Below are 14313 nucleotides of genomic sequence, written 5' to 3'. Positions count from 1 at the left end.
TTGTGAAGACACTTCCATGGGGTTCTGCCACGGTCAATGGATATTTTTCAGCACTAGATCTAAACAATAGATATTAGACATAAATCATATAGACCACTATCCATCAAGAACCCCTTCCTAATTTTAATGCCTACATCAAAAAAGTTAGTCCCTGGAGAGTGGGGAGGGAGGGGGAAAATGAGGAGCTGATGCCAGGGGCTTACGTGGAGAGCAAATGTTTTGAGTATGATGAGGGCAATGAATGTATAAATGTGCTTTACGCAATTGATGTATGTATGTATGGATTGTGAAAAGAGTTATATGAGCCCCCAATAAAATGATTTAAAAAAAAGTTAGTCCCCTTCTCAAACATCTAGAAGCTCCTCTGTCCGGATTCTTTGTCTGGTTTGGATCTTCATGGTTCATCAGCCTAGTGTCTCATTCCCTGGTTTGGATTCACAAGACACTCCATTCATCCAGAAGCCGTAATTCCGGAAGGTAATGAATGACCATTCTGCCTTTTCCTTGTTCTGGTCACCCTTTGCCCAAAATTTGGATCAACTACTAAAAACCCATATTGAGGCTTAATACTGACACAAGCCTATTCAACTCTATGACAGATTTTAAACACTGAAAACTGGCCGGTTTATCTGAACACTGTGGGATCACCATCTGCATTAGGATATTTCAAGGTTTACGTGTAATTTGTACAATATGTAGTCCACTCAAAATTTAAAGATTAAAAAAGAGGCTTTATTGAAAAGTATTGTTTGAACCTAAGGCAGTCTCCAGGCCAAAGTACAGGAGCTTTGAGGCAACACAGATGGAAGCTGGAGGGCAGTGTTCTCAGACTCTCCACTGCTAACCCCGTGTTTCATCCTACTAAACCATCTAGGAGAGAGTGCACACAACTCAGAGAATATTATAAGTGACATGTCAAAACAAAGGTTTACATTTAATTAATTACTGAGAAAGGGGAGTACTGCTTCCATGCAACATACAGATTTTTTTTTAAGTAGGATGGTTATTGGTCTACTTCTCTAGAGACTAAGAAAAGCATACACAAGTAAAGCTTCTTCTTTTTGAATCACTTTTATTTGAAAATGGAGCAAAGGATAATCAAGAAGTACCTTATATACTCAAGTATTAGCTGTCCCTAATATCAGTTGAGGAACCTAATTTTACCACAAAAATGGCTTTAAAAAAATGTGCTGACATCTTGGCCCACCAAACCTTGAGGATGTTACCCCTGCTCAGAGCAGCCAATGCATAGAGAGGACCACATGGCTGGCCCTACTATGAGACATGACCTCCCTCACTGACCGATAGCACTACAGGAGACAATACTTGAGACATAGTGTGGGAATTGCACCTGATCTGACCCCACCACACCGAGGAAAACACTAAGGGCATGCAACAGCAAAGGGAGCAGAGCAAGGAAGTCCCAAGGTAGTACCAAAATTAGACTTTGGGGCCAGGGTGTGTGGCACCCCATCAGACTCAACTGGCAAACACTCCTAAAGGTCAGAAACAGACCTTGAACTATTTATAGGCTTTTAAATTTCTTGTCATTGTTTCTTTGTTGCTGTTGTTCTATTTTGTTTCATTGCTTTGTTTTGCTCTGTCTTGTTTTTGTGCATATTATTATCTCTGCCGGTCTATATGGATAAGATAGGCTAGATAAACAATCTGGAGGAGAAAACAATGGGCCCGAAGGTTTCGGGGGGACATGAGAGAGGGGGAGGTGGGGGAAAGGTAGTGGTGTTAACAAACCCAGGGACAAGGGAACAACAAGTGATCCAAAATCAGTGGCAAGGAGGGTGTAAGAGGCCTGGTAGGGATTGATCAAGAGTAACATAACCAAGGGGAATTACTGAAACCCAAATGAAGGGTGACCATGATACTGGGACAAGAGGAAAGTAAAAGGAAATAAAGGAAAGAACTAGGAGGCAAAGGGCATTTATAGAGGTCTAAATAAAGGCATGTATAAATGTAAATATATTTATATATGATTATGGGGAAATAGATCTATGTGCATACATTTATAGGTTTAGTATTAAAGTAGCAGGTGGACATTGGGTCTCCACTCAAGTACTCCCTCAATGCAAGAACACTTTGTTCTATTCAACTGGCATTCCATGATGCTCACCTTCCAGACACAATTGCTGAAGACAAATGTGTGCATTAGCAAACATGGTGAAAAAAGCAGATGGTACCTGGCTATCAAAAGATATAGCACCTGGGGTCTTAAGGCTAGAAGGTAAACAAGCAGCTATCTAGCTTAGAACCAACCAAGCCCACATGGAAGAAGACACCAGCCTGTGTGATCATGAGGTGCCAAAGGGATCAGTTATCAGGCATCAAAGAACAACAAAGCATATCACTGTGTGCTCACCTCCCTGATACAATTGCTGAAGACAGACAGGTGCATAGGCAAATGTGGTGAAGAAAGCTGATGGTGCCCGGGTATCAAAAGATATAGCATCTGGCGTCTTAAAGCCCTGAAGGCAAACAAGTGGCCATCTAGCTCAGAAGCAACAAAACCCACATGGAAGAAGCACAGCAGCCTGTGTGATCATGAGGTGCTGAAAGGATCAGGTATCAGGCATCATCAGAACAAAAAATCATATCATTGTGAATGAGGGGGAGTGCAGGGTGGAGAACCAAAGCCCATCTGTAGGTAATTGGACATCCACATGAGGAGGAGATGAGCTAGTCAGGGTGCAATGTAGCAATGTAGCAACATACAACTTTCCTCTAGTTCCTATATTCCCCGCTCCCCCCCTCCACCCACTATCATGATCCCAATTCTACCTTGCAAGTCTGGCTAGACCAGAGGATGTACACTGGTACATATAGGAACTGGAAACACAGGGAATCCAGGAGAGATGATCCTTTCAGGACCAGTGGTGTGAGTGGCGATGCCAGGAGGGTGGGGTGGAAAGGGGGAACCAATCACAAGGATCTACATATAACCCCTTCCTGGGGGACAGACAACAGAAAAGTGGGTGAAGGGAGACATCTGAAAGTGTAAGATATGATAAAACAATAGTAATTTATAAATTATCAAGGTTTCATGAGGGAGGGGAAGCAAGGAGGGAAGGGGGAAATGAGGAGCTGATATCAAGGGTTCAAGTAGAAAGCAACTGTTTTGAGAATGATGATGGCAACAAATGTACAAATGTGCTTGACACAATGGATGTATGGATTGTTATAAGAGTTGTACGAGCTCCCAATAATATGATTTTTTAAAAAAAGAAATGATGACAGTTGGAGAGGCAAACACAAGTGACTTATGCAACAACAAAAAAAGTGCTGAAAAACTCAGCTTATACATGAGCATATACGGTAGGTCCATTTGTTTACAAAAATGGGAGGGGGAGGTAGGGATAAAGAAATGGCGTCATAGTCAATGGGTGGATGAAACAAAGTGTCTTTCCACAGAAGCAGCCAGCTAACAGAGAAGGAATGAGAGGATCCATGCATTATTTTGTAAACTTCTAATGAAATAAGTGATGCAGGCAAAGATCCCCACTATCACCACAAAAGAGACCACAAGATATTATGCATATCCTGATAGAATACAGGCTAGAATATCCCTATGGGATATTCTTTCTCAAATCAAACCTAAATCAGATTAAATCCCTAGAGCAAACTAACAATTTCCAGAAACACAGGAGCAGAGGAAATGGTAAGTTATACCTGTAGAATGTAGGAAATTCTACAGGATGAGTGGCTGGGTATAAAAGTGGTGTGTGGCCAGCCTGTGTGACCATGAGGTATCAAAGGGATCAGGTTATCAGCCATCAAAGAACAAACATATCATTGTAAATGAGTGTGAGTGCAGATTGGAGACCCAAAGCCCATCTGTAGGCAACTGGACACTCCCTTACAGAAGGGTTGCGGGGAGGAGATGAGCCAGTCAGGTTGCAGGGTAGCAACGATGAAACATACAACTTTCCTCTAGTTCTTAAATACTTCCTCCCCCCCCCCTAAACACAGTATCACGACCCTAATTCTACCTTACAAATCTGGCCAGACCAGAGAATATACACTAGTACAGATCGGAATTGGAAACACAGGGAATCCAGGAGAGATGATCTGTTCAGGACCAAGGGTGAGAGTGGTGATACCGGGAGGGTGGTGGGAAGGTGGGGTAGAAAGGGGGAACTGATTACAAGGATCTATGTATAACCTCTTCCCTGGAGGATAGCCAACAGAAAAGTGGGTGAAAGGAGACATCTGAAAGTGTAAGATATGATAAAACAATAGTAATTTATAAATTATCAAGGTTTCATGAGGGAGAGGAAGCAGGGAGGGAAGGGGGAAATGGGGAGCTGATATCAAGGGTTCAAGTAGAAAGCAACTGTTTTGAGAATGATGATGGTAACAAATACACAAATGTGCTTGACACAATGGGTGTATGTATCGATTATGATAAGAGTTGTAGGAGCCCCAGTAAAATGATTTAATTTTTTTTTTAAAAGGTGTGTGGGTAGTATCAGATCTCCCTGCACCCTGACCCCAAGGGTACCAGCTATGAGATGGAAGTCAGGTGCACCTCCTCCTTCTCTCCAGCCATTTTACCAACTCTGACCACAGCTGGAACGCCTCCAGGCCATCACCCCCCTCCCACCACCACCACCACCCTCACCAATGGCACTTTCTTATCATCCGCTGCTTCACTAACCCAGCACACTGGCCATTCAGAACTCACAGACAGCACTTATCGCTATGGCGTTTCAGACGGAAGAAACAAGTTACAATTACTCAGGATACAGTTCTTCAGGCAGGGTAGTTTCTGCTCTGTGCTCTCCGGTATGCTTCTGTTTGACTCTTGGCCTCTGGACCCTTCTAGCTTCATGGGCTGGTGAAGTTTCTTTCTGTCAGTAAGCTGTAGCCTGAAGGCTTTCCCTTTTCTTACTGCAGGAACCAGGAAGCCCTCCGAGATGGCTTCTGCTGCACTCTTGGTTCTGCCAACACCAGTTCTTTGGTGCTGCCTCTCATTGTGTCCTCACATCTCCAGGGTTACAGCTCTCTCTCTCCATCTCCAGGGTCACAGCTCTCTCTCTCCATCTCCAGGGTCACAGCTCTCTCTCTCCATCTCCAGGGTCACAGCTCTCTCTCTCCATCTCCAGGGTCACAGCTCTCTCTCTCCATCTCCAGGGTCACAGCTCTCTCTCTCCATCTCCAGGGTCACAGCTCTCTCTCTCCATCTCCAGGGTCACAGCTCTCTCTCTCCATCTCCAGGGTCACAGCTCTCTCTCTCCATCTCCAGGGTCACAGCTCTCTCTCTCCATCTCCAGGGTCACAGCTCTCTCTCTCCATCTCCAGGGTCACAGCTCTCTCTCTCCATCTCCAGGGTCACAGCTCTCTCTCTCCATCTCCAGGGTCACAGCTTTCTCTCTCCATCTCCAGGGTCACAGCTCTCTCTCTACATCTCCAGGGTCACAGCTCTCTCTCTCCATCTCCAGGGTCACAGCTCTCTCTCTCCATCTCCAAGGTTACAGCTCTTTCTCCATCTCCAGGGTCACAGCTCTCTCTCTCCATCTCCAGGGTCACAGCTCTCTCTCTCCATCTCCAGGGTCACAGCTCTCTCTCTCCATCTCCAGGGTCACAGCTCTCTCTCTCCATCTCCAGGGTCACAGCTCTCTCTCTCCATCTCCAGGGTCACAGCTCTCTCTCTCCATCTCCAGGTTACAGCTCTTTCTCCATCTCTAGGGTCACAGCTCTCTCTCTCCATCTCCAGGGTCACAGCTCTCTCTCTACATCTCCAGGGTCACAGCTCTCTCTCTACATCTCCAGGGTCACAGCTCTCTCTCTCCATCTCCAAGGTTACAGCTCTTTCTCCATCTCCAGGGTCACAGCTCTCTCTCTACATCCCCAGGGTCACAGCTCTCTCTCTCCATCTCCAGGGTCACAACTCTCTCTCTCCATCTCCAGTGTCACAGCTCTCTCTCTCCATCTCCAGGGTTACAGTGCTCACTCTCTCTGACTCCTGGGTCCAGGGGCTTCTCAGCACAGGGACCTGGGTCCAAAAGACGTACCCCACTCCTGTTTCTTATTCTTGGTAGCGGAAGCCACTGCCCTAATTCACAAACTATGACTCTAGGATAGTTCATGTTAAGTCTAGTGAGACGGTAAAACTGACCAAGCTCCTCCTTAGAGTTCTAAACTCTTTATTTCCCTGGTCCCCGCCTGCCAAGAGTGGTGTGCACAATATTTGCATTATCAAGCCAGTCAATTCCCTTGGTGAGCCATAAGATCCTTATTGCAAAGGCCCACACTGTCACTTGGGGGGAGTGGTGAGACGATGTGATCTATCACATCTCATTTGGTTTTTCAAGAAATAAATGACAAAGTAAAAAAAAACAAACAAAGATGGAGGGTAGAAATTTCTAGATTAAAGGAACTTAACACGCACACCAAAATCAATGCATGAAATTAGCTTGGATCCCCATTCGTGTTAATTGTAAGTGGATGGATGGCTAATGAATATATAAGCGAGGAAATGAGAATACATATTTAATGATTATGAGAAAATATTGTTAATGTTTTGAAAAGCATGACAATGGCATTTGCTAATGTTTATAAAATGTGTTATCTTTAGAGAACAGTGATAGTGTTTTTAACAAATGGAATTATAAAATACATGGTGTTTGCATCATAATAATCCAGTTGGGGTAGGGACTGGCGTTTAAGGGTGATAGGAGATGAGATGATGATTTTGCAGACAGATATTGGGTGTAAATGGTACACTATAGCATAGACTCATTTAAACATTCTCTGTATTATGCTTGCAGAGGCCCTTGTCGCATAATGGTTATGCATTGGGCTGCTAACCATAAGATCAGTAGTTTGAAACCACTAGCTGGCCCTTGGGAGAAAGACGAGGCTTTCTACTTCAGTAAAGAGTTTCAGCTTCAGAAACCCAGAGGGGCAGTTCTACCCTGCCCTTATAGTCTTATGATGAGTTAGAACTGACTCAAGGGAAGTGACAGCTTAAGTATTATTCTTGAAAGAACTTCACAATAAAATGTTTGAAAATTTAAAACTTGGGGGGTGGGGGCAGGGGTGGGGGTGGGGATGGGAGTGATGTGGGAGCCTTACCCTGTTGGATGTCCTTCATTTCCAAATGCAAACTGGATATCAAGATCCCCACTGTTTGAGATCGCTTTCCATCCAGAAGCTTGATGATCTGAAAAGTTAAAAACACCAACATAAGCAGCAATGACCACATGATTTTTCGGAAAGCGCAGCCAAAATATTCAGATACCCTGATTGATAGCCTACATGCGGCCTACAGGTACTCCATCTTAATGTATACTTTAATTTGAAAGTAACTTACTCACAACTCACATTTAGGAAACCAAGAAAATGACAGCACCCCAAATTCCACCAGCCTAGCACAAGCACGCCAAACTTTAAAACGTTTCCCTCTGATCTGTTTACGCAGAGCTAAATTCTAGGTCAGTTGTAGCTGTGACGTACAAACACAGTGTTATCTACCTCCTTCCTTTATCAGAGGCATATTGTCACGTTGCTAGTTCATAGCCTCGGACCTTCTCGGCTCCACTGTCCACTGAGTGGTCTGGTGAACAGAACATTCTGATCTAAACGCAGCTCCACAATCCTGGGATGAAGCCCTGTTGGTCCAGCGGTTAAAGCTCTCAGTCGCGAACCACAAGGCAGTGGCTCGAAACCCCCGGGATGCTGTGGAAGGAAGAGGTGATGGTCTGCGTCCATAACGAGCGAGAACTTGAGAACCCCACGAGACTGTGGGCTCTGCCCCACGGGGTCACTAGCGGCGGGGTTGACGTGACCCTAGGAAAATGACTTAACTCTGAGGAGCGCAACGTCCTCATCCTGAAGAATACACGTCCTGTCTCCTATGAGTGCTAGCATGAATATACACAGCAGAAGGCTTCGCACATCAAGCTTTAATTTTAAAGGGTTTTCTGTTGCTCTCATGTGATAAAACATATACATATATAAGTATGTATCTGCATCTACAATTTTCACAGAAACTTCAAATACCTCACTGACCAAGGTGTCAGCCTTTCAAAATATTCCACGGAGAACCCCTCATATCTTTTGTTTTTCTCTAAATCCAGTGAAATAAATCAGCCCCTAATAACCTACCACAAAGCATCTCCTAAGAAAGAAAGAAAACATATTTTGTTCTTTCTTCCCTCATGTACCAGGGCTATAAAAATCAATAGAACGTACGCACAAATCATCACCAAATCTAATAAACATGTCCAGGACCCTCGCCGGGGCAAAAGACAAAGTAAAGCGCCAGTTTTCCCTCCCGCCTAGGTGTATGCAAAGGAGCCCTGGTGACAGTCAGGTAAGCCCTGCACTGCTAACGTTCAGGTTGGTGGTTCAAACCCACCGGTGGCTCTGCAGGAGAAAGAGTAGGCTCTGTGCCCCTGTGAAGATGCTTAGCCTTGCAAAGCCGGTACTAGAAGCCAGAACCAAGTTGATGGCCCTGGGTTAGACGCACAGACTTACCAAGACACAGCAGAGGTGAGACAAAGAAACAGTAAGAAGATCCGTCTATATTGGCGTCAGACTATCACAGCTGTTTGCTGACTGGACAAAATGGCATAATGTGAGTTTGTTCTAACCCAAATTGTCCAATCAACTAAAGACCTACTTATCAATCGATCTTGAATCAGTCATTGTTTGCCCCTGTCGTTCTGTTTCTCTCTCAGAATGGCTACTTTGCTGTAACTATTAGGTTTAAAGTCAGTCATAAGCTTTAATCAAGATGAAAAGAAACTTTCAATTTTCGGCTTCATATACTTAATCATTTCAACATTAGCTTTAGCGTACAATTCTTGGGGGATACAGCATTTTAGGAATTTGGGGGAAAATGCAACTTGCTATTTTTAGTCTTTTAAAAATGATGACAGTAAAAACAATGGGGGAAGGGATGACGCATAATCAAATATATGCTCTTAAAATACAAGCTGGGGCTTCCTAGTCAAACTAAGGCCACTGCTATAGAATTGACTTTGACCCTGTGGCCCTCCGGGACAGTGTTCCAAGGTGCAATCTGTCGGAAGCAGACTGTCTCTTCTTTCACCTGCAGCGTGGCTGCTGGCGTGGCCTTTGAGTTAGCAGCGCAGTGCTTTACCCAGCACACCACCAGGGTTTATTTTAGTACATGGAGAAGCCAAGTTTCAAGGAAAATGATTACCTGAAAATGTCTAGCACAGCACTGGGGAAGCACACACGTGCATAAGCATTCAGCCACGAACTTATTCCCTTTCTGAATCACAGATATTCGCCGTGCATCTGTTCTAAGTCTGGCGCTTCTTTAGGCTCTGAGAATGCAGTGCGGACCACCACAGAGCCTGCTCTCAAGCAGCTTAGAATTTAGTGGCTTACTCATCTCCTCCCCGTGGCCCCTCTGCAAAGGGATGTCCAGTTGCCTCCTCTAGTTCTTAAATGCTTCCTTCCCCACCACCCACCCCCACTATCAGGCTCCCAATTCTACCTTACAAACCTGGCTAGACCAGAGGATGTACACTGGTGCAGATAGGAACTGGAAACACAGGGAATCCAGGACAGATTAGCCGCTTAGGACCAATGGTGAGAGGGGCAATACAGGGAGAGTGGTGGGAAAGTGAGGTAGAAAGGGGGAACAGATTACAAGGATCTACATATAACCTCCTCCCTGGGGGACGGACAACAGAAAAGTGGTTGAAGGGAGATGTCGGGCAGTGTAAGATATGATAAAATAATAATAACATAAATTATCAAGGGTCTTGAGGGAGGGAGGGAGGGAGGGAGGGGAAATAAATGAGGAACTGATACCAAGGGCTCAAGTGGAAAGCAAATGTTTTGAGAATGATGAGGACAACAAATGTACAAATGTATTTAACACAATGGATGTGTATATGGATTGTGATAAGAGTTGTATGAGCCCCCAATAAAATGATTTAAGTTAAAAAAAAAAGAACTTAGTGGTTGAAGGAATCACTGTGATGGAATTACTGCTAAGCTTCAAGAAGGCTGGGAAGACCAACTTGAGAACTAACTGGGGAGCAAATTCACACAAGGAAGGGCTCTGGGAATGAATGAGCTGCACCCCGAATGCCCAGCAGAGTGAGCGGCAGGACAATGGTGGCGGCGTGCACACAGGCGTCGAGAAGGCAGGCACAGGCAGGGCAGGATCAGGCTGAGTAGACATGTTTCTTTCAACAGACACACGCCAAGCTCTCCCGCTAGGGCTGTGAGCAAGCCACTGGTACCACAGTCCTGCCTACTGGAGCGACCATGGGCAAAGACCGATTGTTCTCCCAGCCAATGGCAGCAAAGCCACGGAAATGAGAGAGAGAGAGAGAGAGAGAGAGAGAGAGAGAGAGAGAGAGAGAGAGAGAGAGAGAGAGAGAGAGAGAGAGAGAGAGAGAGAGAGAGAGGTGTGAGAGTGGCCAGAGGACTGAGACAGAAGCATGAGCAAAGAAAGGAGAGGTCGAGAGTCTGTCTGGGCTTCACTGCTCAGACCTGATGACCACGAACAGAAACTGCCTCACGCCCTCTCAGTGCACTGAGGGAAGGACCTTACCACCTGGTACTCCGCCTCGTGCTGGTGTCTGGAAAGATGGTGTCACCTCTGACTGCACTCGAAACTTGAGATTCTTCTTCTAAAACGAGGCAGTGTCTCCTACCACAGGGTAAGCAGTGACGCAGCCAGGATCTCTGAGCTTGCTTCCTCCCCTCCGGTTCCTTACCTCCTCTGCCCGTGAGCCAATTGCCAAGTCACAGTCACCCGAGAGAACCAAGCAGAACAGCCCCAGCGGGTGTCCAAGGCCGTGATCCTTGGGAAAGCAGGCTGCCTCCTTTGCCTCTCACTGAGCTGCTGGTGCGTTTGCACCGCTGGTCTTCCCCTTGGCAGCGGAGAGCTTAACTGCATGCAAGCAAGGCCTCCTTCCCTCTGACCAACCCTACCTACTGCCAGCAAGGTCGTTCTGATTCAAAGGGGTCCTGTAGGGCAGAGCAGAACTGCTCCCTAGCATGTCCCAAACGATACACCTTTCAGGGGAGCCAGCAGGTCAGCGGATGGGTCTACACCACCCACCTTGCCATTAGCAGTCCAAAGCCCGGGAACCCCCTCGTGTTCGCTGGGGGCTAGTTCTACATTTCCTTAAGCCAGCTAAAGCCATGCAGACACAATATGTGTATTTCTACCCCCCAGTTTCTCAGAGGCAGATGGTATCTCACGAGTGGGGCAGAGAACCACATAGCTGCAGGCCAGCAATGGGGGACCTGCCGGCTCGGACACAGTGAGAATATGGGGAGAGCCACCTGGGACTAGGTGAGGCCCCACTGGAGCGGCTTGACTTCTCTTGTGTGATTGGAGCTCAACACACACTCAGGACTAGGGATGGGGGCAGGGTGGGACTGAGGAGTGAACAGGGAGTGAAAGAAGAAAGAACAGAATACGTAGGTGAGACAAAGTCTCTCTTGCTAATAAAGTCCTGATATGCAGGATGACTGAAAGGCAACAGAGAAAAGCAACATCTTAGATTAATAAAAAGAAGACGAGTCAGTCGATTTAAAAGGCATTTGCTTAACCCAACACTTTGGTACATATTCAGATCTCCCAGAAGTTGACCAGGACATTGGGCTGTGTTGGTGGTGCAGGGGATGTATTTGAGGATGGGGGGCGGGGAGGGGGAAGAGGGAAGAAAAGAGGAGACATCAAAACCCAAAGGGCAGGGAGGTTAAGGGGGGCGGAGGGAAACAAGATGCTCTGCGAACCTCTGGAGACATTGAACTACCTTCGGAAGTTCCTAGCTGGCGCAGATGGGTCAGCTTTGGGAGCACAAGCTCAAAGGTTGGTGGCTCCACCCCAGCCAGAGGGAACTTGGGGGACAGACCTGGCGATATGCTTTTGAAACATTCACCGCCTTGAAAACCCCATGCAGCACATGGCGTTGCCATGAGCTGAAATCAACTCGACGATCACTAATGATTCCGAGCCCAGTCACCAGAGGACGCCATGGAACGCGAGCACGAGTCTCCCCCATCCAGCCCATACATCAAACACCAGCCACTGGCCACATGGGTATTGAGCTAGTGTGGGAAATGCAGAAAGTTCACAACCATATTTGGTCTTGTTTCTTTGTTCTTTCCTGTACATTTCAAACTAGGAAAACAATAAATGTTTATTGCAATGTATACACACACACAAATACAAAAATCATGTTGCTGTTTATTTGCTCAGTGTCCTCAAGTCAGTTCTGCAAACCCTAAATGAGCAGAACAGAATGCTGCCTGCTCCCTCTCACGCCACACCCACAGCCATTGCTGGGATTGCAGTCAGTGCAGCAGCGACTGCGTCAACGTTGTTGTCTTTCTTTGATGATGCTCTACCTTGCCCAGGGCGATGTTCTCGTCTGGGGACTGGCCCCTCCTGATAATGTCCCCCAAGGGATGCATCCTTCTTCCGTCTTCCTTCTTTATTGTCTGGCTTTCCCATGAACCTGAGCCGACTGAAAATACTAGGCTGGGAGCAGGTGCGCCTTAGTCTTCAAGCTGACTTCTTTGCTCTTCAACACTCTAAGCAGGTCTTTTAGCGGATCTTCCCAATGTCATATGTCATTTGATTTCTTGGTTGCTACTTCCATGAGGGTTATTTTTTGGATTAAATCAAATAAATGTCTGATAGCTTCAGATTTTTTTCTCTGTATATCATAACATGGCTTATTGGTGTAGTCGTGAGGAGTTATGTTGTCTTGCTGTTAAGGTATGAACCACGGTGAAGACTGCGGAGTCACTGGTTTTCATCAGGAAGGGCTCTGAGCCCTCTTCGCTTTGAGCAAGTAAAGTTATGTCTCCTGCAGTTTGCAGGCTGTGAAGGAGTCTGCCTCCAATCCCGATGCCACTGTATTCTCTACAGAGTCTCACTTCTCAGATTATTTGCTCAGCAAACAGACTAAGAATGGGTAAAGATACAACCATCATATACACGTTTTCTGACCTTAAATCCAAGTAATACAAACTATACAAGGCAGACACCAACAAAAGTGAAACTGCTCCCCGCTTCTCAATCCCACTGCATGGGTATTAGTGCTAGGTCGGGGGGGTGGGGTGTCTTCTTCCAGATCTAAGCATGTGCCGGGGCCCATGTGTGGAGGGTCTTATCTTTACACAAATAAGAAGCTGTACATTTTCTCCTGAAACGTCTCTTTTCTCACTCAGAATCATACTACCGCTATCTTTTCACGTCAGCACAGGTGGAACCACTTGATTTAAGTATGTTGTATGATTTGTTTCACTGATTGATGGGTTTTTAGGATTTCCCCCAATTTGGTCAATTATTAGCAATGCTCACATGAACATTCATGCACATCATGTATTTAAATTTCCAGAATCAATTTCCATTTTTTCCTGTTTCTTCAATCCTCTCTCTCTCTCTCTCTCTCTCTCTCTCACTCACTCACTCACTCACACACACACACACACACACACAAATTAGCCAGTTGCTTTTGCATTTTAAATCATGAATTTGTTAGGATTTAACAATTGGCTTATTAGCTTGTAGACTGTTGGTTGCTTCCATCTTTGCTGTTTTACAATGACTAAGTCTATTAGGAGGACACGGTGCTAAGATATCTAGTAAGAACAAGGAGGAAGAAGGGCATTTAAAAGGGACTGTTGTGACCCATCAGAATGCTCACCCTATGGAACAATATCACTGATTTTGCACACAAGTAAACTTTTGCTGAAGATCATCCAATAATGGTTGTGTCAGTACATTGACAGAGAACTGCCAGAAGTTTAGTCCAAATTTAGAAGACGGCATGGAGCAAGGGATATATCATTATTCATGTCAGATGGATCTTAGCTCAAAGGAGAAACTACCAGAAACATGTTGACTTGTGTTTCATTGGCTATGAAAAAGTATTCGACTGTGTGGCCCATAGTAAACTATGGATAACTTTGATAAAAATGAGAATTCCACAACACTTCACTGTGTTCATTTGGAACTTGTAAATGGATCCAGAGGCAGTTGTGCGAACAGAGCAAGGGAATGCTGCAGAGTTTAAAATCAGGAAAGGTGTGGCTTAGGGTTGTATCCTTTCTCCATATTTGTTCAATCGCTATGCTGAGCACGTCATCAGAGAAGCTGGATTACATGAAGAGTGTGGCAGCAGGACTGGAAGAAAGCTTATCAACAACCTGATATATGCAGATGACACAACCTTGCTTGCTGGAAGGGAGGATGACTTGAAACCCTTGCTGATGAAGAGCACAGGTTGTAGCCTTCAGTGCAGATTACACTCCATGTAAGGAAGACCCTGATCCTCACAAGTCCAC

General features: G+C 45.6%; 1 protein-coding gene across 2 annotated transcripts in view; it reads right to left on the bottom strand.

Annotated features, from left to right (window-relative positions):
- The window catches only part of FMN1 (formin 1), a 429794-nt gene that overhangs the window by 175765 nt on the left and 239716 nt on the right, over window positions 1–14313 (bottom strand). For both annotated transcript variants that reach the window (XM_075530963.1, XM_075530964.1), the window contains one exon: window positions 7090–7177. In XM_075530963.1, coding sequence (XP_075387078.1) covers window positions 7090–7177 — 88 coding nt within the window. The remainder of the gene's footprint in view (window positions 1–7089; window positions 7178–14313) is intronic.

The sequence above is a fragment of the Tenrec ecaudatus genome, chromosome 14, assembly GCF_050624435.1.
Source record: "Tenrec ecaudatus isolate mTenEca1 chromosome 14, mTenEca1.hap1, whole genome shotgun sequence".
Taxonomy (NCBI): Eukaryota; Metazoa; Chordata; class Mammalia; order Afrosoricida; family Tenrecidae; genus Tenrec; species Tenrec ecaudatus.
This window is presented reverse-complemented; position numbering and strand designations above follow the sequence as displayed.